Source organism: Emydura macquarii, unplaced genomic scaffold, assembly GCF_026122565.2.
Source record: "Emydura macquarii macquarii isolate MOO-44397 ecotype Brisbane River unplaced genomic scaffold, CSIRO-AGI_Emac_v2 contig_1348, whole genome shotgun sequence".
NCBI classification, from domain to species: domain Eukaryota; kingdom Metazoa; phylum Chordata; order Testudines; family Chelidae; genus Emydura; species Emydura macquarii.
Genome location: NW_027131485.1, coordinates 4,481,789 through 4,508,929, shown reverse-complemented (window position 1 = coordinate 4,508,929; position 27,141 = coordinate 4,481,789). Strand labels below are relative to the sequence as shown.

Sequence of the window (27,141 nt, the reverse complement as noted above, 5' to 3'; positions counted from 1 at the left end):
ACCATCAAAGCCTCTCTTGAAGGAAAAAAAAGAGGGGTGGGGGGTGGGGAAGGGACACTAACTTGGAAAGTACCTGCTAACAGAACTTAGATAGACTCATCACTCACGTTAGAGGATCCCACCTCCCTTTATAAATATTAATTCAATTAGCTTCACAGCTCACACATTCTGAGTTAGGTATGAACCCATTTACTTGTGGGGAGACTGAAGATCAGAGAGGTGAATTGACTTGCCTAGAGAAACACCACAAACAAGAAGAGAACCCGGGAATCCTAACTCTGGATCTCCTCCCCTTTAGCCGCTACCCAAGTATGTCCCATACTTAGGGTCTGACCAAATGCTTGAAAAAACAGTGAACAAATCAGTAGGTGAGAGGATGTCAGTACTAAACAGGAAAAGAATTGGAAGAGAATTTGATTTTATGTAAAACCTTTCAAGGTATTTCAGAATTCTAGTATAGTAATAAGTGAAATGCTAGTGTTGTGAATTGGAAGGCAAGTGTAGTAGCCAGTTTGCACTAAGCGGTAAGTTCACACTGCTTTGAATGGCAGAACCTGCTCTGAGAGGCAATGACAGCCAACACCGGTTTTAGCCTATTGTTTCTTTTGTCTTTGAAGAATGCCAGTGGGAGATTTGGTGACTATCTAGGTAGAGATTAAAACTGGGCAAAAAGGACCTTAATTTAATGCCTCATCCAAAAGATGGCACCTCTTCCAGGCTAGACAACCTTAGTACTCTACTGCACCATCAACAATGTATCAGGAACATGGATCCTTTTAAGCCATGAAATGTCCTTACATGGTACCTTCTATCTGTTGTTATTATCTGCAGGTTTCAGCCAGTGGAACATCAGCTATTATGTTCCTGGTGAATACTGTTTGCTGAAATTGAGGTCTTTTTAATAGCAGCAAGCAATGTAATAATTAGACAGTCTGATTAATTGAAAAGAATATTGGAGTAAGAATGCTTCCAATCTGGAGTACAAATAGGTTTTCTTTTAAGTGCTAATATGCATTAAAGTAACAGCATTTCACTAGGTTCAATCTCCTGGTAAGCTGAATGTTGTACTGCTCTGGAAAAAGAAAAGGGCACGTTTTTGTCATGAGCAATCCCATCTTTGAAACAAACAGTATTGGGATGGGGGGTCAGACAAATTACAAAGGGGAGTGGATTTGACAAATATCTGCACATAAAATAAACCCTCATAAAAATAACATGCTGCATTTAAATGATTTGGCAATGCACTCTACTGTAACATATACACCTTTGTAATTCAAATACACAAAGCCACTTTTATTATGTTTCAGGCTCTTTCCTTTTAGATTACATGATTAAATACTATTTAGCATTGAGCCTAATAACTAGTTAATTTCCCAATGTGCCAGCAAAAATAAACCATCCATGCAGCACTTGGCTTTTAACTCCTCATAAGTGAAAAGTTAAGGTCAGCAGTTAATGAAGCTGTGTTCTTCACACTGTGTAAGTTTTGACTGGCTTGTAAAAAGGATGGAGGAGTCTATGGCTCTCCCTGGCAGTCTCCCAATATTCTTGAGGTGGCTGAAGGAAACAGGATCTGCAGCATGTTCGACCACAGCTTGACTCAGACTTGGAAGGAGAGAGATTTTTGTCGGACAGGGGAGAAAAATCAAAGTCAGCTACCTAGAAATCAAAGAGGAGGAGGTCACTTTCAAATCTAGGACTACTATAGCAAGTCGGTTTCTCTCTTAACAGACTTATTATTTATATTGGGGGTATCTAGGAAGATATGGTCTCTGGCCCTAGGAGTATGCGTATTAATACAGTGCATCTGACGAAGTGGGTCTCTGCACACAAAAGCTCATGCCCAGACAAATTTGTTAGTCTTTAAGGTGCCACGGGACTCTCATTGTTTTGCATATTAATATAGACATGACACAAAGTGAAAACTCGACTAGGTGGAGAAAATAGGATGGGTGGATGAAGGTTACAAAAAAAGCTCATATGATTACTTAGGACGGGGCATTAGGTAGGATGGTACTATCTCACTATCCACTCCACTCCCACTATCGCACCTTCCTTTTTCCCATCCAACCATCCACACATGGTTACTCAGGATATGTCCTCCTGTGAACACTCTCCCCAAACCTTCACCCCCACCCCTGGCATTCAGTCACCTCCCTCAGCACAAAATAATATTGGAGAATATTAATAGAAATTCAATTTTAAATTAATTTCCCACTAAAATTTGCACTGCAGCCTGAATCATTGAGTCACCTTCATCCATAAGGAAAGAGAACCATGCCATGTGACTTAATGGACCGCTTACAATCACAGCTCAAATTTCTAATAGTGAATTCATGCAACAAACTTCTGTGGAATGAACTACAGACCAAGAATAATTTGGTGAAACTATTCAGTGAGTAATTTCAAATATATATGAGAAAATCACCCTCTGCTTGTGGGCAATTTGCAAACAGGAAAAACAATAAAAAAAAAAAAAAAAAGGGGGTGGGGTAGAAATTCATCCAGTGACTTGTTCTGAATTATTTGCCCAGTGCAAAGCAATGGTCCCCCTGTACCTCCACAAGATCCTTCTGCTGTGAGCTGCTTCGAAATGTCGTGTACATAACAAATCCCAGCATCACTGAAATCAAAGCAATACATGGCAGGGCAAAGAAGGCTGGGTGAATACCTGGGGAAAGAGCACAAGGGAATGTACCCAGGATAATATAATGCACTGCGATCAGCTGCGGGGAAGTCTGTACATTCTAGGTGAAATGTTAAGACTGGATGGAATGAAAGAGCGATGTGCACTTGGGCACAGGTTATTCTTGCCAGAACAATATACTTTTTAAAGCAAATTGCACAGATGCACTTAAACAATTGTGGTGTATGCTAGAGATTGTTTTCAATTCTTTTAAACCAGCCGTTACTTTGCCAAATATATTTCCTCCTCTTCCGTCCACAACCACGTAGCATTACACGCATACTTTGTGACTACAAAGGAGGTACAAAGAGTCCTTGAAGCTGTTCTAGGTAGGCAGTTTAGGATTTTCCAGGCCACTCCTGCCTGGTCCTTCCAGTGCAGGGAGCTGCTGAGGGTGTGCGGGATAGGGGAAGGGCTATCACAAACTGGGGTAATGTAAAGCAGCCCTGAACCTGCCCTAAGTTATGCCAAGAGTTGAATCAGTCCCTTGTTGACCCCAAGAGTGCAGGAGCAGGAGAGAGAAAAGTGGAATAAAGTCTCCTTGGTCCCTCCTCACCTCCAGGTGTGCAGAGCATTGGGTCCAGAGTTGTCGAGGAAAAGGGAATACATAGAATAATCAGAAAATCTACATGCTCGGGCAGGAAGAAATTCCACTGAGCAAGCCTGCTTTGTAAATATATTCTATCAAGTCTGTCTCCTAGTGCACAAAGTAAAGCAGAGTAGATCAGAACAAACCTCTCACGTGGCTGGTAATCCTTCTTAATGGGGCTGCCTGGATTCTAAACTGGCCATGGGATTCGGGACCTTTAACCTCTAGGCCACTGATTCAAATCCAGCCTACGTTTGTAGCTACCAAAAGTAATTCCCATCTGCTGGCTGGTTGGCCGCTTCCATGACATGAGTCGGTGGTCCCATTCACAGTTCTAGTCCACGGGTGCTCGCATCATTACAGCTGGCACTTTTGCTGGCTAGCGCAGGTCGATGACTGAGGACCGGAATGGGCTCACCCCTTATGAGAGAACAGGGTAGTGATGTGGGAGGTTGTAAAGGCCCTTTGCTTCTCCCCTTGCACAGTCTGCACAAAGGCCAGGTGCATATATAGCTCCTGGGTGTTTGTGTGCCTCCCCCTGAGGTGGGCAAGAAAGAGATGTGGCCAGGGACCCTTTTACAAGCTCTCGGGCCGGGGGGCGGGACGGGTTGGCTTTGAGTGTAAGCCAGTGTCTTATAGGCCATGGAGACTGAACTGCCCTCTCAACCCTTATCCTGAGAATTTTTAGGCATTCTCTCACCATTGCTCCAGCAAACTGCTTTGGCAGTGTTCCTTTCTGAACCATGCACTGACCATTTGCTCAATGCAGGCCCCTTACAAATCTCTGAAAACCATTTTCAGTTCTGGATACCCTTTCTCAAAAAAGGTATAACAGTGATGGGGAGAGTGGCTTGGAGGGGCAGAAATTGGCAACAAGAATAATTACAGGCCTGGAAAAACTTCCATTTAAATGGAGAGACTGAAAAGACTAGGACTGCATATTTGAGGGAGGAGCTTAATAAGAGGGGATGTGACAGACATAAGATTCTTCTGTTTAGCCTCTCACAGTGCATGAGCAAAAGGACACATGAAATTTAAAGGCAGCAAATTGAAAACTGATACAAATACATTTTTTACACAACTCAGTTATCCTATGGAACTCATTGCCACAAGATACCATTGAGACTTCGTAGGATTTTTAAAAGGACTAGAACTTCTGCAGTTATATAAGAGAGGAAATTAAACAAGAAAAAGAGAGAGCATATAACCATCATGCTTCAGGACTTAAGCAAACTTCTAGCCGATCATGGTTAGGAAGACACCATCTCTGGGCTGGTTATTCCATAATTGTCCACTAAGAAGCTTTTTGCACTGTCCGCTGAAGCTTTTGGTAGTGGCTACTCTCAAAGGCACATCTAGTCTAAGCCAAGATGGCAGTCCCTATATATCTCGAGTCTCACCTGTTGGCCACACTTTAATTTCATGGTATGTCTGCAACATGTTCACACCATTCTCCACTCTCACGCTGAGACAGTATTGTCCTGCATTATGAAAGGTATGGCTCAAATTGTAGTAGGAGCCATTAATCGTCACTAGATGGCACTGTTCCCCTTCAAGTGGAATGCATTCAACCTTTATGAGCCAGCATAAGATGAGTGGAGGGCTGAAATGACAAGAAAAAATATTCAGCAGAGGCTTGTAAAAATTATCTGAAATAGGAGTGCATGAATCACATATATTAAAGGCACAGGAACTTTGAAAACACGGACTGTTCGTGTAAATAGAAATACTGAACTGAACTAATGCTATAACTAAGTATACACACATTTATCTAATGAACACTTCTTCATAACACTTACATAGTCATGGCTATTTTGCATAGGCCTAACAGCCAAATGGCTGAGAGGATAGTGGGGCAGACAGTTTTGTGTACAAAATCTGAATGACAGTTTCTGATTGTCTAGGGAAGAACACCAGTACACACACACATCACATCACAATTCAGAACTTTTACAATTATAATGGCTTAACCTACCTTATGATGCGAATAATGGACCAGAATCTCAGAGGGGATAAATCAGTGTTGTTCCCTTGACTTCAGTGGAACTATACCTATTTATGCTGTCTGAGAATGTCCTAATACTTGCTATGAATTTTCCCCAGTTCTGTTACTAACTAATGAATCCTCATTTCTGCAATAGCATGAATTATTCTTATGCCAAAAAATTGACGGAGGTTGGGGGAAGGTTGATGGAATAATTTTCAGTGTATGGGTTTTTGGCAAACATTGACTATTTGTCTTTTGTGTTGTGGCACTGATCACCTAAATCATGTGGTATTGTTTTTGTGATGCTAGTAGACAAGATCCAGCTCTTGCCAAATCTGTAGGTGTCAGCTGACAACTGAAAAATTCATAGCTGGAGCCCAGACCAGCTCACCTGTATGTTAGTATTGTTCGAGGCATTAAACTTGTAAGGATGGGTTTAGTGTTTAGACTCTATAAAATGCTTGTAAATTGCTGCATGCATTAATCCTACTTGTAATGTCTGTATCCCATGCTATATGGTAATATGTAAGTTTTGCTTTATAATTGTGAAAATGCCTGCTCTGAACTTGTGAACTAGACAGGAGGAGTGGTTCCCCCCACCCATCAAGAAGGATTATCAAGATTAAGTGGGCCATTGTGAAGCATCACAAGATATAGATTTTGCTAATTGCCCCTGCACAGGCTACGTGCAGAAGGTCTCGTCCCATTAGTTTGAATTCTGGAAGAAGGAAATAAAGATATGAAGATTGACATGAAGGTTTTTCATCTCTTTGCTGTCTGAACTCTCACAGGGCTGAAGCTAGGAAACAAAAGTAGAGATCCCCTGGGTCAATTGAGGTTAGACCTAAAAGACATTCAGTGGACAGATTACTACAATTTTGTCACCTTTTGGAACCACAGACTGTAACTCATTTGTGCCTACAAATTGCCTCTTTTAACCTGTAGATAACACTCTTATTACTTTTCCCTAGTTAATAAATCCTTAGTTAGTTTACTATAAGATTGGCTACAAGTGTTGTCTTTGGTGTGAGATCTGAGGTACAAACTGACTGGTCTCTTGGGCCTGGGAACAACCTGAATATTTTGTGATCTTTGGTGTAAGTGACCATTTATCATTAAATCCAGCTTGCCCATGTGGCAAAATAGACTGGAGTGCCCAAGGGAACTGCCTATGACTCCATAGTAAGACTGGTATAGTGCTTCAGTGCTTCATTTGTTACTGGGTTGGTGAAATCTAATTGGAGAACATACCACCAGTTTGGAGTGTCTGCCCTGTTTTTTGACAATCTGCCATGAAGTTGGCACTCATGGTCGTGAATCACTCCAGAGTGACCGTTTTTGCTTCCTGATTGGTTGACTGCAAATTTTGAGACAGGAAAATAAGTAAACTTCTGTTACTATTTTTTTTGGATGAATAATCATTTGGGCTAAAATTTGTGAAACTTCCAAGATTCACAAATGATTTCATGAATACCTGGCAGCTGTCTGAATGGACATGAATAATATAACACCATTATTCATAGAAAACCAAACTTTGATGCCTTTATTTCTTTATGAAATTTTTTTTGAATAGGTTGTTTGTTTGTAAGCCAGCTCCATTTGCCATTATGAAATGCTGTAAACTTTCCAAGAAATATATTTAAAAAATTGAAAACCAACAGAATTCCTAAAGGTTTTGATTCTGGCCACTGTCAGAGATGGGATACTGGACTAGAGGGACCTTGGGTGCGATTCAGCCTGGAAATTCCTATGTTCCTAACTTTTCGTCATAATTAAACCCTAGCACCAAGGTCGGAGAATGGCATTCATATGTAAACATTCTTCACTCAAACAGAAGTGGACGTCTGTTATCATTTTCATTTCTTTCATGGTATGCTAAATCATCTGTCTTTCCTTGATCATCTTCATTGTCATATCCCACAGCCAAGACTGAAAAGGAATCCCCTCTAAATACTGGAGAGGAAAAACTTCCACAGCCCGAAAATATACTTCAGAGTCCAGTCCTGCATTCCTTCTTATCCAAAACACCCATTCATTTTGGAAGCTATAGATGTCCAACATGGGCATAGTTTTTGGGGGGGAGGGCATTGCCCCGCAAACTGCAAGCCTCGGGCAGGTGCGGAATTTGCCCTCCCACGCGCAGCCCCATTGGCCTGACTCAAGCTGCCCTCCCCAAAAAATACAGAAGTCAAATTATGCCTATGGTGTCCAATGAATACCAAGTCAGCAGTGGCGTAGCTATGGGTATGGCCACGCCCACCCACTTTGAAAGCAGGCTCACCCAATTGGTTGCAGAAGTTCCACTGCTGACGCTCTGCTTAAGTTACCTTGGCAACTGGAGCGTTGGGCCGCTTAGTTTCTCGGATGGTTGAACTTTTGCCCACCCATGTCAACCTCAGCCCCTGCCAAAAAAATCAGTTCTGGCTATGCCCCTGCAAGTCAAGTCCTATATAGTTTTATATGTATATACCTGTATTGTCCAGCGAATACCAAGTCCTTTGGTCTGTATGGTTTTATCAGAACTTACAAACTAAGCAGGACCCAGTAAACACTTTGATGGGAAACAGTCAAAGGAAACCCAAGATGCGGCAAGAAGTGATGCTAGTGATGCAAAATAGGTGCATGTCTCTTTGAACAATGCTCCGAATGTACTGCCTTTTGGATTAAATGTGAAACTGAGGTCCTTAACCACCTGAGGTTATTAACAATCTCATGTGGCTTTTAACAAAAGTAGTCGTATTAATCCTAGAGCCCAGGCCAAATTGCAACTTGCCTGATTACATTCTACATACCTAGTTGCTCCTGCAGTTTTAGCTGGACAGTGACAGTCTTCATGTCACATAGGAAGTGAAGACAGTTCTCCAGCTAAAACTGCAGGAGCAGCTTGGTGTACAGAATGTAAGCAGGTTCCAATCCTTTGGGCTCCAATGCTGTGGGTGCTGAGTGCCCTCAACCGTCATTGACTTACACAGGGTGCTCAGCACCACATGGGATGAGGTCCTTTTAAATTCTTGCTTTCTTCCACCCCACATGTAGTTGCATTTCAGTGGCAAGTGAAGATTCCCCACAAGTAATATGGTTTATAAAGCGCTTTAGGAACAGTTGGCATGAAAGGCATTGAAAAGGTAAAATGATATTATAAAAACATGTCTTCTTTTTTCACCCCTTCCCCAACTAGGGCAAGCAGAAATGGACTTCATTGCCAGAGATCAGAAGATGTTATTTTTCTTGTTCCTTGGAGAATGGGAGAGGTCAATGTCTGGGTTTCTGTGGCACACCCAGGATTTTCATGTATGTTCTCTGCTCATAAAAAGACCATAAAAGAGCAACAGATGACCTCAACACAATCATTTGGATTAAAGGCTTGGAAAAAGGTAAATAAAGTTCATAAACCATAGCATCATCTTAAAGTAATGTAAGAATGTTCTTTATTTGCTAGAAATGCATCAAGGTACAACACCACTTCCACCAGGTTTTGCACATATAGCTTTTTGCTGTGTTTTGCTTATGCTATTTATTTACATTTTTCAAACCTTTGCTCTACATGGTGCTGCAGAGTCTCCTCTGCTGTTCTCTGGACTTTTATTCTGGTGATAAACTTAGCCTTTCTTTATCCTTTTTATCAGCATGCCATTCCTCCAACCCTGCAGCACATTCATTGCTGAGTGAAGAGGCTTGTGCTTGGCTCACTTTGAGTTCTGCTTCTGACATAAAAATCCCATTCCTCAGGCCAGATTTTAATATGACCAGTTTATTTATCATTCAGTGCTTCTTTTTTATCATCCATATTCCTTATAATATGCTGGTGCTATTTCTTCCACTAAAGTTTAAGGCGTGGTTAGGTTGTTCACTGTAAAACCCTGTTTCAGGGGTCTAAAATTCAGCTGCCAAGTTTTTTTTTTTACAATTTATGTTAATTTGCATGCACTCTAGGCCCTGCCTCTGTAAATATGTAAGCCTGGGAGTAGCACTTGAGCGGTCCTGCTTAGTTCAGCAGAGGATGACTTATGTGCAGGCAAATTACCAGCAACGTCCAGGTGTCATAACGTTTGGGTACCTGGCAGGAGCCTTATGTACACCTGTATTCGTGCTACTGACCTCCATTTGCAATGCATACAGCCAGGCTGTATCAACCCCGCCAGCTCTCCCAGGCAGACCTGGCAAGCCTCACTCAATTGCGCCTGTGGGATAAGTTTGAAAGTAATTTGTACTGTATCTCCCTCAGGTGAGGAAGGATTCTGTTGAGTGTTCCAACAAGACATTTCTAAACTCTTTCACTATCTGAAAAGATCTCCTTCATTCTGGCTGTCACAGAGCTTGATAAAGTGTCTGCAAGGCTAAAATTGTGTGTGTTGCTCTTGTGTTCCTATAGCCTTGAACCTTTTGTCCCAATGCACCACTAAATGCACTGAAGTGGCGCATTGGGAAGAGGCCAAGGACCAACCTCTGCACTGATCTTTCCTCTCCTCCCCAGAACCAGCTGTCTTTGGCTAACTTCTTCACTATTCTCCAATTTTTTCCCATGCAGTTCAGATTTTGACGCCTTGCCTTCTGGATCTACTGCCACAGACTCTTCTTGCCTGGTTCACCTTGTGGGTGCTGTTACCTGGCTGATACAGCACCCTAAACTTACCACCCCCTAGTGTCAGCCCTAGTATGCCTATTGATTAATGTGCCCTACACATGGCGTTCTGGTTTCTTTAGTGATAGGGATCAACCAGGAAGAAAAGTCCAGAGCAGTTTAAAAAGCCCCCTATTTTCCTTCTTTTTTACTGCTCTCTGCTTCTCTTTTCACCTTCCTCTTTGATTTTCATTGTTTGTATTGTATGTAAAGAACTTGGGGATTTTCTGAAGAGAAGTACAGTTTATTAATATTCTACATTCCTGAAACCTACTGCAATACAAGAGATTTTTAGAGTCACGAAAGTCATATGCAGTAATATCTTGTTCATAGAAGATAAATCTTTCTGGGGAGCAGTTCTGCAGCATGCAAAGGGTTACACACTGGGGAAATCCAAAGGAAAAAATACATAGTGTTCTACAGCAAAGAATATTTGTGTGTTACTTACCTGCCATGGATATGTAGAGATAAACTTATGTTTTCCATTACACGAGATTCTCTGGAGCCTATGACATTTATACTTTTAACAGCATCTGGAAAGAACAGTGTGACAAAGTCATGAAACTGTGGCTTTAAAATCAAAAACAATTTCTTGTTTTCCAGTGAGAGTTTAATTTTTTATGCACTTTTCTGTGCTGGCTTATTTTGTCACATCAGTGGTATTTAATTTTTATTCATTTATTTATTTTTGCTAATCAATAGAATAACTTCAGATCAACCAATATGTTTTGTCAGCTATATTTAAAAATTACAGTTGATTATTCTTATTTAATTTTATGTAGGCTTGGAAAGATTAGAATTTTATTGGTAAATACTGATTTCACCATACATCCACAAAGCGACGAAAAAAATTTCCATCAATGATAATCAAAATTCACAGATAGGCAAAGTAAGAAAAGTGAGACGTTATTAGAGTTTGATTTTAGGATATTTACTTTGTATATTTTGACAATGGAATGTTGGCAATTTGTATTTTAACCGTTATAAGCTTTAGCTTTTTGAATCTCAACGTCCACTGTCATTAAATAATCACTGCCTTGACCCCGCCATTGTCTGAACCTCCCCCCAAAATTTCCTGCATCTATGAAAATTTAAATATTTGAAAACTGCTTAAAAATAAACAGATATTATCTGCTGAAATTATCAAAAAATTAAAATTGAATTCTGCCAAGCCTAATTTCATGCATTTATGAATTGCCCATTGCTCTGGCCTCTGAGTGCCAAAGCAAACATAAAAGAGTCTCAGATAAAGCTAATCAATGTAAATTAATAAATAGAGTCATTACATAATTTTTAAAATAATGATTAAAATGCAAAATATTTTTGTAGTATTTATATTTTGTATTTTTTTTTCTAAAAATTTTAATGGAAAATTTTCATTCACTAAAATCCAGGTTTTTGATACACAGAAAAACTTTGATAATCGTTATGATAAAAATTTCAGATTAGAAACCGTATGAATAATTTCATTAAAAATGAAAAATGGAGAAAGACAGTTTTTTCACTGAATGTTTCAGTTTTTAAAAAAGGCTATACTGATTATAAAAACTGGTCATTTGAAAAAAATTGCCTACCTTTGTTAAACTATAGGTCTGATACAATGCTTTATCTCCTTATTATGTTTAATTTTAATACTTAACTTAAGGTCTATAAACTACATTATACTACTGCTTGTGCAACAATGCAGCAAGTTCTGTTTTGCACATCCAAAGCCATTTAAAATTACCCAGCAACTCCAACTGAGTGGTGAAATCTCCAGTTTTCTGCACAATCTTTCTTTCATGTATGGTGCTCTCAATTTGCTCCCATTCAGCTACAACTTTGAGATGTACCTTGCAATTCCCCGCAGTAGAATAACTATAGCAGACAAAGGATTCTTCACTTATCAGCTGAGTTCTAGATGTAGCATGAAAAGATTTAGAATCAGCATCACCTCTGTTCAGAAACTGCTTGCATCAGACATTTTAGATACACAAAGGTCTGAGTCGTCTTTGTTATACCAATGTAAATCAAGTCTAACACCCCAAAAGTTCATGGAGTTATACTGATGTCAAACTGGCAAAAGTGAGATCAGAATTAGGCCCACCAGTATGCTTTTCTTACTTTGTTTAATTTTTTAGAGGAAAATGATGGCACAATTATCCCTAAATATCTTTCATGGGTCAGATTTAGAAAGGATGGTAGTGATCTAATATTTCTTTTATTATAGTCATTAAAGCAAGGATACTGCAGGCAAACTAAATTCTTTAGTAAAAGAATATGTGCCAGTATTTACAGAAATCAAATCTGAAATTTAGACATACAAACCTTCATGCCAGAAGTGCTTATGTACTCATCCAATCAGAGAATAGAAACAGTACCATGTAACTATCTAAGGTATTTATAGATGGCCAGTCATTGTAATATCTAGTTACTGTACAATAATAACCAAGAAAAAGAATACAATAGATTATTCAAATTTCTTTAAAATATATACTTGAGAAAACTGCGATCTGCTCATAGAGCTTCTGTAAGCAGAAAAACATGCGAGTCATTATACATATTATTTACTATGAATTATTTAGTCAGCTCTATATATTTGCACTACCATAGCCTCTCTAACTAAACATGAATTTGACCCTAAAAATCTGGATCTCAACACCACTGCATTTTGGGGAAACTCAGTACACATTTGCACCTGAGTATCATAATCGAATTTTAAGACAGATCCTAGGACAAAGCATACATTTTTAACTGTTTGTGAGCTCCTAGACCATCTGAAGATTGTGACTGTATGTGTGTGTTACACATCCTTACTAGAAGCATCTTGAGCCTTTGCATAAATAAATAAATAACTGGACATACCCGTCTCCAAAATCCCAGTTGTAGATGAATGATGCTGACTTGAAATAATTACTCGGATCATGAAGAAAGAAAGAAATCAGGGTCAGAGAGTTTGTGGCAGAACTAGACCCCTGTTCTATAAATGTGCTGTTGTCTTCTATTTGTGCAATGGTAAGATTTCCTACTATAAACTCTACAGGGGAAAAAGATAAAGAAAGAATAAGAAGACTATATTTCACTTTCATAGCATTATCTACAAATCTCAAAGCACTGTTAAACATTAATTATTTTAATCTCTCAACAACGTTGTGAGGGTGGCTAAGCATTTTTATATCCATTTCACAAATTGGTAAATTTAGGTAGAAATATTAAATGACTTACTCAAGGATACACAGGCTGCAATAGAATCCAAGGATGGAAATCTTGGCCCCATTTAAGTCCAGAGAAGTTTTGCCATTGACTTCAATGGGGCAATGATTTCATTCCAGGAGCTCTGACTCCTTGTCCCTTGATCTAACCAATACACACACACTCTAAGTCAAAGTATATAAAAGAAAAAATTAACTACTGTGAATGACTGACATGCTATACACAATCCTACGATGATTTAAACTACAGTTACACAGTGTAAAGCAATTCCATGCAAGCGGCAGAGTGAAGTGCCAAATTTCATGTCTTTCAGTGATTATTTGCTTAGGTTATAGACAGAAAGATGATTTAGGGTAGATCTACACTGCAGTTAAAAACTGCGGCTGGCCTGTGCCAGCTGTCTGAGGTTCATGAGCCATAGTCTCGCCTTCAACTGTGTCCAGCTACAGTTATTCAAAATATTTTAATATAAAGTATAATAGCTGTACCATGAGGATGGCCTCATGTTATTCCTACTTCAGTCTTGTCTTTTGTGCACAACTTGGATGTGACTGATAAAAAGGGAAACTTGTAGATTGCTGCTGCTAGAGGTCAGCTGAACTATATGCTAAGCTAGTGTGACAGCAACAGTCTGCATCTGCAGGAATCTAGATTTCACAGAAAAACAATGGCCTAATCCATATCAGGCAAGCTCTAGCTTTTGTGAGCTACAACTAGCAGAAACATGTGAAGTATAACTGTTCAAACATCAGGTTTCTAGCATGGTTTCCTGGAGCAATGGGCATAGGGATATTTTTTTTTGTAAGTGAGCATAATACTGATTTTCTGGCCTAGGCAGACTACAGCCTGATCTGGTGACCACAGCTCATGGCAAAAACATCTGTCTACCAGTCAAAGAAACTGTTCTAGAACCCTGCTAGTCGAAGCTATGAACAAGCTGTTCTAAAGAGATTTTACCTGTAACGTGAAGCATTGTGACGCTTTCGGCAATGGGCTGACATGACCAACAGTCTGTCTGAGTCACCCAGACAGAAATGGGAAAGTCTCCAGGAAATTCACCAATCACTGTAATCACGGAGTTAAACTGCTGCTCCGATTTCTCAATCACAGTCAGAGGGGTGTAAATCCAGTTAAAATGATACGACGTTAGGTCACTAATGAATGCAACATCATCATTCTTCATACTCAAGCTGGCATGAATTGTAGCTTGAGCTCCCGTTGTGGTGGGACCATTGTTGTTGATTTCCAGGACATACTGCACTGTAAAATCAGAAAGCAAAATTCATTGTGTTTATACATATATATATATATATATATATATATATATATATATATATATTCCCCCAGTGACCAAACATGTGAAGGAAGAATTAATAATTTGCTGTAATTAAGTGATTTTAGCACCCAATGGCACTACACACGGTCAAGCCCCTGAATGGGCACTGCACCTTGATATTTAAAAATATATGTGTAACCATTTACACGCCTCTCTAGCTCCATGACTAGTTATATGTTAGAATTAAAATAATGAAAAACATACATTTCCATAGAAATCTTAAAAATAGCGAGGGATCCAAACCAAAAGGCTAGATCAGAATACCCACAAAACTTTGGGAAAGTTGAGATCCAGAGTTGGACCTTGCAGTCAGTTTAATAAAAGTATATATGCAGAAAAGGGGCAAAATATGTCTGTGAAGTAATAAACCCTCTTCAGCTTTGTTTGACTTGTGAAATGTTGTGTGCTAAAACAAATCCTTCCAGATAAGGGTCTGTTCTAAGTTGTGCAAATTCCTTCCATTGTAGGATTATTTTTCTCTTTCTATCTCACCATTTGCAGGCCTGAATATATTTTTCACACTATGTATGGTGAGGAGAAAAAAACCTTTGTGTAGTTAAGAGAAAGATTCTGTGCAGAGGAAAATACAGGCTTCAGAGATTAGCTGGGTCAAGCTCACTTAAAGTTGTTTGTAATTTTAAGGTAGAGGGGCAAATTCAGTGCTGGTGGAAGCAGGCATAAACTTGGGCCACATTTTTAAAGGTATAGGGCACGTAATGGTGCGGATAGGAGCCTAGGAGGAGTTCCAAAAGTGGCTGACTTCCACTGAAATCCATTGGAATTAGGCACCTAGGTGATATGGAAAATTTGAATAGGTGCCTAAGTAAATCATTAGGTGCCTAGATACCTTTAAAAATCTGGCCCAAGTGCCATTAAAATCATTGATGTTACAGCCTCTTATACCAGGGTTGACTCTGGGTTATGGCAATAGGTGTGATGATCTGGAGTTGGGAAGTCATTAGAGGAGCCAGTCTTTGCATTTGAAACTTTTACTGTAAGCCTACAAAAACAAGAAGCATTATTCCATGGTGGCTTTTTCCACACGAGCCTGAAACTGAAGCACATAAGTTATGCAGACATGTCAACTCTCGCAAATTTATCACGAGAGACATGACTTCTAGATAAAAGTAAATCCCACTCATGATCTCCCAATAGAACTCTCAAACCTCTGGAATTTTTTTCAGCCCTGGGCATTTGCTCCCCTGCCAGCCTGGGAAGTGGGAGCGGGGGCCCCACTCCCAGGCCTGGGGACGGTGAAGAATCCTAAGAGGAGCAGAGGTGAGGCTGGGAGGGCTATACTATGTCCTAGGGGCAGCAGAGGGGTTGAAGTGAGGAGGGTGGGGGCTGATGGGGCTGTACTGATGGTGGGTTCTAAGCAGATGGGGTGAGTACTGGGAGGGTGAACCGAATGCGGTGGGAGTCGGAGTAGAGGGGCTGAACTGATGGGATGTTAATGATGGAGGTTGGGGGACTGAACTGAGTGGGGGAGCTGAATTAAAGGGGGTTGAGTGAGGACAGATCAGAGGGAGACGTGGGGACAGGATTAATTGCTGGGCAGGAGAGGGGCAGATGTGGGGGTGAGAGCTCCTGAGCCAGGGGCCAAAATCTCCTTATCCAGTCCACATGGGAGAGTGGGCAACACTAACTGTCACATGCACACCCCCTGGGATGGGCAGGGGGAGTTCAAAAATCAAGAGACTGGCCTAAAAGCACAATATAATCTTTTTTTTAAATGTCATAATTATTTTGACCAATCTCGTGATTTTTGGGTGTCCAACTCATGATTTTTGATCTCTTGAAATTGGCAATACTGCATAAGTTAATACCATAGTACCTCACTCAGGGAATCCCTTTCCCTAACTGTCTTCACTTTTCCTGCTAGTGTTGGGTCAGGTTTTGTAGCCGCAACTCTATTTCCTCCAGCCACCCCCTGCTTAATTAAAAAAACCAAAAAACGAAACAACCCCCACAATTTCAATGCAGAAAATACATTTTGGGAGCAGCATATAGTGCTGTTCTGCAGAACTCATCTTTATAAATAGCATCATGGCTAATTATTCCCTTGCTTTAACCAATGTTTCTCTAAGCATGGTTTTAGCTTGAAGATGAGTGTCCAAAACCAGGTTCGTGTTAAAGGTTTCATCCCCTTATTTCCTTATTAAACCCAAGAAAAATACAGGTTTTTCCTTTTAATGTGTAAGAAGAACATACTTTTTTGTTTGATTTATGGTCCTCCAATAACTTTTCCTCCCCCTACTTATTTTACCCTGGGAAAGAATCAGGGCCCTAATTAAAAGGAAAGATTCATATCCTCAACTGTGCTGTGTGGTGGAAAGGTTGGCCCCTACCCCTTGCTCAATGGTTGGGAGTAGAAAGAAACATGGTGGTGCAAAATTGGAAAAACTGAAATCCTTCCTGGTGGAGGTGAGGTGACCTTTTTAAAACCTAGATTGAGATAGATGTCTCCTATTTCTCTATGCAAATTAGACTTAGCTCACTGACCATTTTGCTGCAGCAAAAATGGGGGGAAATAGCAGAAATCAGCAGAGGATATCAAAAAGACACTGGGGGTGGGTGTCATATTGAAGTATGATAATTGATGGAGAGGGAAATTAAGTGTCTAGCTCAAGGACACAATGAACCAGTGGCAGAGTGGAGTATTTAACCCAGCTCTCTTGACTCACTTCTCCTCATACCACTGGATATAAGATGCAACGCAGCAATGCTAGGAAGGAGCAAAGGGAGAGGCAAACTGTTTAAATCATTTGTGACTGGCTGGGTGTAATAGCAGTGAGGGAGCAGAAATGGATCCCAATTAGGAAGGCAATTTAGAAGGGGAGTGTCTGAGATCTCTTCCTCCCAGATTTGCCAAGTCTTACAATGAAGAGGCAGCACCCACCCCCTCTGAATGAGGTCTATGGATTGAAAAGGTCAGGAATAGCTGCACCCCCCCCCCCTTTTGTTCTGTCAGAGAATTTGCTCATTATTGCCAGGATCTCACTGGGAAGATGTCCCTTTGGGGTGCAGCTCCCTTCACACCTGCTCCAGCTATTTAAGCAGGCTGAAAACGCAATCCACCCCAGACGAGGAAAACAAAAAATCTTCCTTATAAATAACCAGTGTTAAAGCTAGGAGATTTAACCACATCCCCCTTCAATTTCAGAACAGGATTTTATCACTCTTCAGGGAAAAGAAAACCTAGCACTGCAGTAATTAGCTATGGGAAAAAGGTCCCTTGTCTATCTGTTCCCCTGCAAATGAAGAACTGTTTCCATATATACTAAGATAAATATGACACTGCAAACCTTGCTGCAAATGCAGAAAGAGCATTTATTTTCATGCAAATGAGATAAATGCTCGGTTGCTTCTGAGCTTGCCTGGAATAAATGATCATTCTGTGTTTCATTAGATTGCTTTTCCAGGGCTGACTTCTAATGACCCCTGGCTCATCAGTCCTGTATTGAGAAAGGAGCAGCAAATCTACCTTACCTGCCGCTGACTTGAAATGGAAAAGAAACAGTACCATGCAAGTCACTTGGAGAATGCTTGGGGTGAAAAAAGCCAGGGCCATTGGTAGTCAGTGCCCAGAGAAAGCTGCTGCTGCTGCCTGTTCAGCTCCGAGAGCCAGACTTCATCTTTCAAGTGGGCTCGAGTCGACTCTGTCTTTACCCTGCGGAGGAGATGGGTGGCAAGCAGCCACTGCTGCTGTCCCCTAGAGGCAATGTGAGTGTACTGCATGGTCTGGATTTTTTGTTTTGTTTTCTCTGTACATTGTTTACCCGGCAGATCCTGGGTACACCTGACAATTTAGAAAAGTTCTTAGTTGGTTTTGTTACAGGCATATAAAACACCCGTCTAAACGAATGGATTAGAAAAGTGAGTCAGAGAAAATCCCTATCTGGGTGCCAGTGAAAAGCTCTCCTAGCGCTGCAAGAAAAAACAAAGACACCCGTTTTCTGGTTTTAGAATTAATATATTTTGTATGATTGGCCATGTCTATCTTGTATAAATTTTGTATAAAACACTGTATAAAATCTACAATAGATTAACCTGTGCAGGGCTTAATATCCCTTTAGAAAACAGCTGAAGTACTCTGCCCATCTCCTGTAATACTGTATCATATTCTTGATGGTGGAGAAAAAATGCTACCTTAAAAAAATCGCCCCAAAGCAGATGAGCAATGAGATTTTATGAATCATACAACTAACAACACAGTATAAAGCAAATAACATTTTAGGCCCCAATCCTGCAAGTCTATACCTCTTTTCATGTAAGTAAGTAAGCCTATAACTCTTTCCATGTCCCATGGAACAGAATGGGACTACTCCCATGCATAATTACACATAGGTCTTATTTTGTATTAGATCTTTCATACAAACTGTAAAATACTACCAAGCTTAGACTAAGGGACAGGGGTTCGGTACAAAATATAATACCCAGTTTATTGTTAACTCTGATTGCTCATTGTACAGCTTGTTAACTTGGATGACACTTGTGTAGTTTGCCATGCAAATAGTTTCTGAACTTGACTGCTGTCTGGGGAATTTTCTGCCACAACCCATCTACCAACGTTTATACGCTCTTCCCTCTATTTTCTATTCTATATCCTACTCATCACCATAGTTAGTATCTGGGCCTCAGTAATCAAGTATAACTCACACTTTTCAAAAGAAATTCACCATTGGGCAGAAACCAGTTTTGCCTCCTTAGCTAGAGAGGTTGCTGCTGTTTTTGCTATAATTAAAATAGTTAGTTGGTCCAGTATGGTTCTATGGCAGAATATACACGGGTACTTGGTGCAGTCATGTATCTAGGTCTAGGAGAATAATAGCTGGGCATTTCAATATTTCATCTGTGGATCTCCAAGCACTTCACACAAGGGGTGGGGTGAGGGGATAAGAATTCTTATATACACACATAGAGCCCAACAGTTTCCATCACAGGTGTTGACTTTCTGTACCCTGTGGTCATGCTTAATTGAGCAGCAAGCTGTCACTTCTCTTCCATCCTCCTTCTGCTCGTTTATTTTCGTGGGGAAATCCTATGGTCTCTGATCGTTTTGAAGTATCCTTCTCCTACATCTAGGTACCGTGAGTAGGGGAGAGCGAAGCGCCTTTTGCTTTCCACCCTCTCCTGCGTCACGTCGATCATACACTCTCGGGCGTCCGTCTCTCGCTGAAGCTGTCGCTTTAACAGCAGGGCGGGTCCTTCCTCTGCGGGAGGAGGAGGAGGAGACAGGGTCGCTCTGCCCGTGAGGTCATGGTGGGCCTGCCCTGCTGCTGCTGGGGGCTGACACGCTCCGCAGCTTCCTAGGGTAAATATTGGTGCCTTTTTAATAGCCCGAGGCTGCGTGGGGCGGCCGATGAGGCTGTACCATGCGTGCCCCGGGCCGGGCTGGGAGAGGCGCCTCCGTTCGGTGCAGGAGGGTGCTCCGCGCACAGGCGCCGGGCCAGAGGGACCTGTCTGGGCCGGGCGGTGCTGGAACCGGGGGCCCGGCTGTGCCTGCTGCTGCCGAGAGGCCGGGACTCAGCGCCGGGCCGGGGGCACTGACGCAGCGGGGAGTCCCGCCCGTGTCTGACCGGGGCGGGCTTTGCATGGCGGGGCGCCCCCTGCTTGGGGCCGGGTGGCGGGGTGGGTGTCTTCGCCCCTCGCCCGGCCGGCAGCGATGCGCAGGACGGAGGCGGGGAGCGAAGCAGTTGCAGGCGGCGGCGGCCGGAACTGAACTTCGGCAGCTTCCGTCGTGCCGTGCGTTGGGTGGGTCGGGTGCCCATGCGCCGCGCCCGGCTGCGGGGCGGGCGGGCTCGGGCTGCGGGGCGACAAAGGAGGGAGCTGGGGGCCGAGCGGGGGAGGTAAGAGCCGGGGGCGGGTCGGGCCGGGCCGGGCCGCGGCGGGGGATAGACGAGACTCAAGGGAGGCGCTGGGTGCCGGCCCGGGTAGGGGAGCCGGGAGACTAGGCCCGAGGGGTGGGGTAGAGTCTGGGGGAGGCGCGGCCCTACCCTGCCCGGCCCTGGTGGGGTGGATCTGGCGGTAGGGGCGTGGGGAGGCCCGCCTCGGCCCTGGCGGTGGGCAGGCCCTGCCCTGCCTTGCCTTGCCCTGGTGGTGTGTTGGGGGGAGCTGCCTGTGGAGGCCCTGCCCTGGTGGGCTGAGGGTGGAGGGTCAGGACTCTGACCTGAAGTAGATCAGTGGTGGTCAGAAAGGGAGGGCCCCTCTCCTGAAGGGTAGGGGAGATAGCACAGATGTCAAGAGCCTTAACTTGAGAGGAAACAGGGGCTGGTAGATGGAGCCGGGTCCAGTGTTGCCTTTGTGCAAGTTGTTTACATTTGTAACAGGATTCACATAATTACAGGGCAAGAGCACTGGCTGGAATGGAGTCAGCTTAGATGGAGGTCAAACAAAGAGAAAGTGCCCCCCTCAGTCAGGAGAGAGCCACAGAGAAGGTAAGGGTAGAGAGGAGCTGGAACTTCTAGGCTGTATTTCCAGTGCTGTCATGAGCTGCCTTCCCCTTTGAGCAAATCACAGAACCTCTCTGTGCCTGGATTTCCTTATCTGTAAAATGGGTAGAGCAATTACCTACTTTGCAGGAGTTTTGTGATATTTAATCAAGGTTTGTGAAGAGATTAAGATGAAAGGTGCTGTAAAAGTGCAGTGTGTTTTTATTGAAACATACACAGATAGATCTGAAAGCTAAACCAAATTAAGATGTCAGATGTGACAGAAAACAAGCATGGATTGTGAAATGAGGTCAACAGTAAAGCTCTGTGACATACAATGAAAACTAAAACCAACTGAAACTCTACTGCTTTCAAGTTTTATTACATATTGGAAACTCAGACTGTGTTTGTGGAGAAGCTTGCTTCAGGAACCCTGAAACCTTGATAATGACCTTTTAAGTACCTCTCAACAACTTGAAATCTAGTCAAGTTTAAAATTCTGTTAAAAGAAGTTTTATGTTGTGCTCCCACCTCTGAGTTCCCTAGCCAGTTTTTGTGGCTTTACCAATATGTTTTCCTAATATTTTAAACTGTTAAACTCCCCTGTTACCATCTGAAAGATCCACACAAGCAAGAGGGAAAACTGACTAGGCAATTCTGTAAAAGATGAAGTAACCATTTTTGTTCTGATTTTTCAGTTAGTTAGATGTTCTATTGCAATTGTAGGCCTAAATAAATGTGGCAAATAGGATTCTTAAGTTGATGGTGTCCCTTTAAAATACGTCATAGGAATAAATCTAGGTGATGGTATATCCGCTAGGAAGTAATCACACAATATTTTTTTTTATTATTTTTTTTTTTGTAGGTTGGCTGATTTTTTTTTTTCTTTTTTTGATAAACTCTAATCTGATCCAAAAGAAAAATGGCATTTGTTTCGACGCAAGGGCCCACTGTGGTTGATCAAACAACTTTGATGAAGAAATACCTCCAGTTTGTGGCTGCTCTAACAGATGTTAATACACGTAAGTTTATTTTTAATTTCTCAAGGAAATGTTCTTCTTTACTCATATGCTTCAAGGAGTGCAGTAATATTGTGTATTGAGTTGGTTGGTAAACTTGCATGGAGTTTGCTTTGCATTTCCTTTGATCCTCGATGTTTGAAGAAGCAAAGTGATGAGCATTACTTACTTGAGCCTTCGAGATGAGTGTGTGTGAAGTGTGAGTGTGAAATTGTGTGATTGTGAGAAATGTGTACCTTGCAGTCGGGCGATGATAGCTAAACTGATAAGATCTGATTGCTTCTTTCACCAGTGAATGTTTAACAGTATTTGTCAGGCTTTTTTCACATATTTAATTTTTCACTTGAATTTGTGATTTTTTCAGCTGATGAAACAAAGTTGAAAATGATGCAAGAAGTCAGTGAGAATTTTGAGGTAATTACAAAATTCATTTACTTGAATGAACTAAATGGAATGTTTTCTCTTCTTGGTCTGTAAGCCATCTGAATTTTGGGTCTTATTTTGTTTACAGCTTACTTAATAATTAGCATATGTTTGAATTTAACAGCCATTACTCATTGGTTCCGTGTTTAAGTAAGAAAATCCTTATTTCATTTTTAGTGTGCATTACATATCTCACTTGAAACATATTAGCAGTTATTGGAGAATTGCAGGTTGTATCCCTCCAGCTTTTTTTTTTCTTTCTCAAATAATGGTTTTAACAGAAAATCTTTGTTTAGTAAGTAGCTTTTGAATAAAGAAACAAAATTCAAATACATTTTGGTTAACCATTCCACTGTTTACTGCATAACCTGATAAATTTGTCTATGGAATTTTTTCTCTCAGTTCAGGTGTACATTTAGTGCTCTTGAAGTAATGGACTGCATGGTTTTTTTTGCTTTTGCATTGAGATATGCAACAGTTTAGAGGTGAGGGTGAGTTGTCTAGTGTGGATTCCTTCCTTGAGGACTAATGAAGTGAAGGCGACAGGACTGACCCTTTGCAATTCTTAGTGAACCACATTATTCAGCTGAGCAGGCAAAAATAGTTTAGTTTATCTACATAGTATGTTCATCTGGAATGCATGAGAAGTACCACTTAGAAATATTAGACGTTAGGTTTGCATTTCTTACTCAAGAAATGACACCATTGTATTGCTTTATATATGAATGGAATACCCTGTTCTTATGTGTTGGCGTTTATCTAGAAATACTGAATCATAGGAACATTAGTCAAATAGAGTTTAGTTTAGAACACTGGGACAAGAATATCCACACTAATGAAAAATGCCACCAGATGTTTTTAATGACAAGTGCTGAAGACCACTGTTCTATGTCTTACCCAAAGATACATCCTGCAGGATGCACATCTCTGACATGGCTATCGAATGAATTGCTGCACCACTTCCTGTTGCACCTGGGTTATTATGGAGATTTTTCTCATCCAATTACTGACTTGATCTAACTCTGCTTAACCTAGGGGCACAAAACTCCAGCTAGTATAGCTGCATGATAGAGAAGATAGTGTTAAATACAAAAAAAGCCAAATATTGAAAATTCAGGAAATATTTCTTTACATAAGGGCATATATGTTTTGCCTATGCAACTCTGTTGACATCTGTGGCAGTATTTCATATGTATTGGATGAATTTGGAGTGCCAATCTTCAAAAATTGCTGCAGGAAGGGAAAAGAGAGAGAAATCTTTTCCTTCTCCTCAAATTTGTTGTTTTTCTGAGTGCTGCAAAAGTGGGGAGAGAACAAAGAGAGTTTTGCGTACCTTCCCATCCTTTGGTTTTGGGCTTGTCTCTCTCGAGTTGCTATAGTGTTTGCCCCTGCTGCTATTCAGATCTTTTGTACAGTAGTGGGAGTCTGATATTGACTAGATTTTTGAGAGTTTTGCCTTACAAGGATCTGAAGACCAATTCTGAAACTGACGAGAGTCCTGTTAATTTCACTTTTCTGCTGCTTAAGGAAGATACAGGAAAAATTCTTCACAAAGCAGGAGTGGGACTAATGAATGTGTGGTAGCTTTGGCTTCTTGCACTGGTTAGTGGGGCTAGCGAGCTCCATGGATTTAGTGGCTGTCAGTGGTGTTGAAGGGTGTTTTCTTGTCCATTACCCCTTCAGAGTGCTTGGGAGGAGGAGGGACAGCCCTCACTCTCCCAGTTCTTCCATAGGGCTGAGAGTCAGAAACATCATCAGAAGGGAGAATTTGGTCAAAAAGGGAGAGACCATACAACTGGGGAGAAGAGGAGGTATCAGATGGGCAGCTTCTTTTTTGGTTCTGAAATGAAGCAGGGACAGGCCTGCAGTTCCTGTTTCTGCTTCCGAGTCTCAGCTGATAAGTATCCCTTTTAATTTTAACAAGTTTTAAAATGTTTCTCTGTGGTCCTCCTGTTGTATCTACTGGCTGTCTTACGCTTGCATTGTAAGCTCTTTGGGGAAGAGACTGTTTTTGTTGTGTTTGCATAATGCCTAGAATAGTGGGATCCTTCTGGTCTTTTACTGGGTTCCCTAAGCTCTACCACAAACCAAATAATAAAATTTAAGAGCCTCTAGATTAAAATGGACTGGCTGTATAACTTGTTCTATTAGTGTGTGTATGTCAAGGAGGAATGTGAATAAACAGTTGAAATATTTAACTATAGAATATTAAAATACTGCATTCTTATTTATGCCTAACTTAAATATTTGTGTTACAGAGACATTCTGGTGTACTTCAGAAGTTTACCTAATATTGTTTTGTTGACTGTAACTGAGAGTTTCCAAGTAAGGATTAGGATGGCTAAACTAGGCTTCTGAATTAAGTGCAGCACTTACAAATGGAGGCAGCTTTACTGTTCCCAACTTTATAGCAAACAAAACAGCAGCATGAGATTCTTCTTCAGAATAAAAAGTAGAAATATTTAATTCTAACTTTTATAGTTAGAATATATGAATATACATACATACATCTGCAGAAATAAATGTAATCTGCTCTTAGTTGTGGGTGAAAAGGCTTGAATGTCACAGAACAAGTAAATTAATTGCATCCAGGAATTTCCATCAGCCCGTTCATTTGAAATGGCAACATTTACAGTATTTGAGAAGTTTGTCTAGATGTGAGTTGGGTGATAACCTTCAATTTTATTCATTTTAATGTCAGTTTTAACTCCCTGTTCTGTCAGAAGGTGGTTGATTGCTAATGTTTTTAAGATTTAAAAAAAATGTGTTTTTTTTTCTAGTGGCTAGCAGCATATAACTTCTATATTTTGGTAATCTGTGGCATGTGTATTAGAAGTAACTTGGTTAAAACATTTGAAATGAGAATATTCCTCTGCTCAAAGAAAGTATTTTTTTTCTTTTAATAATTAGAATGTAACATCATCCCCTCAGTATTCTACATTCCTGGAACACATCATCCCTCGATTTCTCACCTTTCTGCAGGATGGAGAGGTGCAGTTTCTGCAGGAGAAACCAGCACAGGTACCCTGTACAGAGAAACAGTTATCTTTTTGTGCAGTTTGAAGTTAACAATTCAGAAATAAATGTGTGTGATTACCTTAGAAGAGCTGAATGAGCAAATTTATTTTTGTCTATAGGTTATATATACAAAGAGGCAGAATTGAAAAAGCCTGTGGTTCTCTCAGTAAAATACTTGTACATTACTTTTAAATGATAGCCAACTTTATTTTACATGTTACAGTTGGCTCTGTTACTAAGAGATGATCACAACTGACTTAAGTTGGCATTTCAGAGTTAAAGGTGAAAGTTGAAGCTTTATTGTCAAATAGTTAAAAGAATGAGAAAATATTCTGATTTAAATTGCAGCTGAAGTTTGTACAATCCTTTATGGCCACATATTTGAACATCAGAAGGAAGTATACATACTTATGTTGGCGTTTAACCTATTTGAAGAAAAAATGTCTTTTTGTCATGTTAGTGAATTAACACATTAAAGGAATATTGAATTGAACAAGTAATATTGTATTTTAGTGACTAAGGCTTGCCTTTACAAAGTTTTGATTATTTAAGTTCTAATAGATGTCTTTGTTTGGTTTTTTTCCCCCAGCAATTGCGAAAGCTAGTTCTTGAAATAATTCATAGAATACCAACAAATGAACATCTTCGTCCCCATACCAAAAATGTCTTGTCTGTGATGTTTAGATTTCTAGAGGTATTTTTATTTATTTCACTTGGTTAAAAATATGCTTCAGATTTCAAGAAAGATTCTTTTTTCTTCCCCTCCCGAAAAATATTAGGGTACAATTCTGACTACACTGATGCTTGGGAATATATAATCTTTAGAGTCATTTTGGTTGGGCTTGTTCCATTGTTGTTTGCATTATTTGTGCTGCTGGGGCAGGAGGGGAAGGGCCATTGATTAGTCTTCACTGTATGATGTTGTTTTGATATATACAGCGTCTCTCCGTTCTATTTTTCCCTTATGTAGACTCTTGAAATGTTTGTTAGTTCTGGCGTCTCAGTAAAATCCTGTTCTTAGTAGCCTACTCAAGGTAACATGTCATGAAAGAACATTTTTCTAGACTAGTTTATTACGTAAGTAAAGATGAGAGGACCAGTGGCCCATTTTTAGTCCTTCCTTCAGATTCTTGCTTGCATAGGATTTAAATTATTGATAATCGAGGCCCAGTGTAACCTGCTCTGTGTGGAAGGATCACTGTGCTTGTGTGGAATCCTGTTGACTGTGGTTAATCAATGGGTCTGCCTGTGTATAGCAGGTTGCAGGATTGAGGCCTAATCATGCCAAGGATAGAGACTCAATATTTCCACGGAAATTTTAATAGGGTAGCTGTACACAGAGATTGCAAGACTGGGCTCTAACAAGCAACCTGTGAACAATGAGATGTATTTTCCTTGTGGCAGTTTATATTAGGCAGAAATTTTCTAGGTTGCTGAGATTGAATTAGAGACACATAAAATATATTTTTAATGAAGTTGTTTAAGAATATAACAATGGGCTAATTAAACAACTATTTTCCAGACCGAGAATGAAGAAAATGTACTTATTTGTTTAAGAATAATTATTGAACTACACAAACAGTTCCGACCACCAATCACCCAAGAAGTAAGTCGTATTTTATTATGTAATGTAGAAAAGTTACTCTACGTGCTCTGAATTGGTCCATTTCTGGCATGTTTAATTGATGAAAATTCTGTACTGCACTCAGTGTTTTGGAGTAGTTAATATGTTGTGGCCATCCTGCATTTTAAAAATTATCCTCAGACTTAATGCTTTAGATGAGGATTGTGCCATTGTTGTTGCTCTAGAGTATAACTATTGAGAGCGTAATCAGTTTT

At 40.7% G+C, this 27,141-nt stretch overlaps 2 protein-coding genes and 1 non-coding gene across 8 annotated transcripts in view; 2 read left to right on the top strand and 1 right to left on the bottom strand.

The window, feature by feature from the left end:
• TRRAP (transformation/transcription domain associated protein) overlaps positions 1-27,141 on the top strand; it is a 303,743-nt gene that overhangs the window by 139,517 nt on the left and 137,085 nt on the right. The window contains exons 4-11 of one of the 4 annotated variants that reach the window (XM_067550926.1): positions 8,441-8,636; positions 17,821-19,725; positions 20,758-20,848; positions 21,708-21,864; positions 22,226-22,275; positions 25,195-25,305; positions 25,892-25,996; positions 26,825-26,908. In XM_067550926.1, the coding sequence (XP_067407027.1) occupies positions 21,765-21,864; positions 22,226-22,275; positions 25,195-25,305; positions 25,892-25,996; positions 26,825-26,908 (450 nt within the window). In that variant the 5' untranslated portion in view covers positions 8,441-8,636; positions 17,821-19,725; positions 20,758-20,848; positions 21,708-21,764. Of the gene's footprint in view, positions 1-8,440; positions 8,637-17,254; positions 17,342-17,416; positions 19,726-20,143; positions 20,166-20,757; positions 20,849-21,707; positions 21,865-22,225; positions 22,276-25,194; positions 25,306-25,891; positions 25,997-26,824; positions 26,909-27,141 lie in introns of those variants that run through there. The other 3 variants (XM_067550924.1, XM_067550923.1, XM_067550925.1) reach the window with 3 other exon arrangements.
• TMEM130 (transmembrane protein 130) lies at positions 1,279-19,449 on the bottom strand. 3 transcript variants are annotated; one of them, XM_067550929.1, is made up of 8 exons: positions 19,329-19,449; positions 14,033-14,335; positions 12,728-12,899; positions 11,610-11,779; positions 10,332-10,416; positions 4,676-4,878; positions 2,559-2,671; positions 1,279-1,659 (listed from the first exon to the last, which is right to left on the bottom strand). In XM_067550929.1, exons 2-8 carry the CDS (start codon positions 14,256-14,258, stop codon positions 1,471-1,473), a joined length of 1,158 nt encoding a protein of 385 aa, XP_067407030.1. In that variant the 5' UTR covers positions 14,259-14,335; positions 19,329-19,449; the 3' UTR covers positions 1,279-1,470. The 3 variants fall into 3 exon arrangements, with proteins under 3 accessions (XP_067407030.1, XP_067407029.1, XP_067407028.1); XM_067550928.1 differs by lacking the exon at positions 19,329-19,449 and adding an exon at positions 17,901-18,118 and having other exon boundaries at positions 1,279-1,605; XM_067550927.1 differs by lacking the exon at positions 19,329-19,449 and adding an exon at positions 17,901-18,109.
• LOC137155350 (small nucleolar RNA ZL1) lies at positions 22,002-22,144 on the top strand. The gene has a single exon (XR_010920437.1). It is a non-coding gene; the product is annotated as a small nucleolar RNA ZL1 (small nucleolar RNA).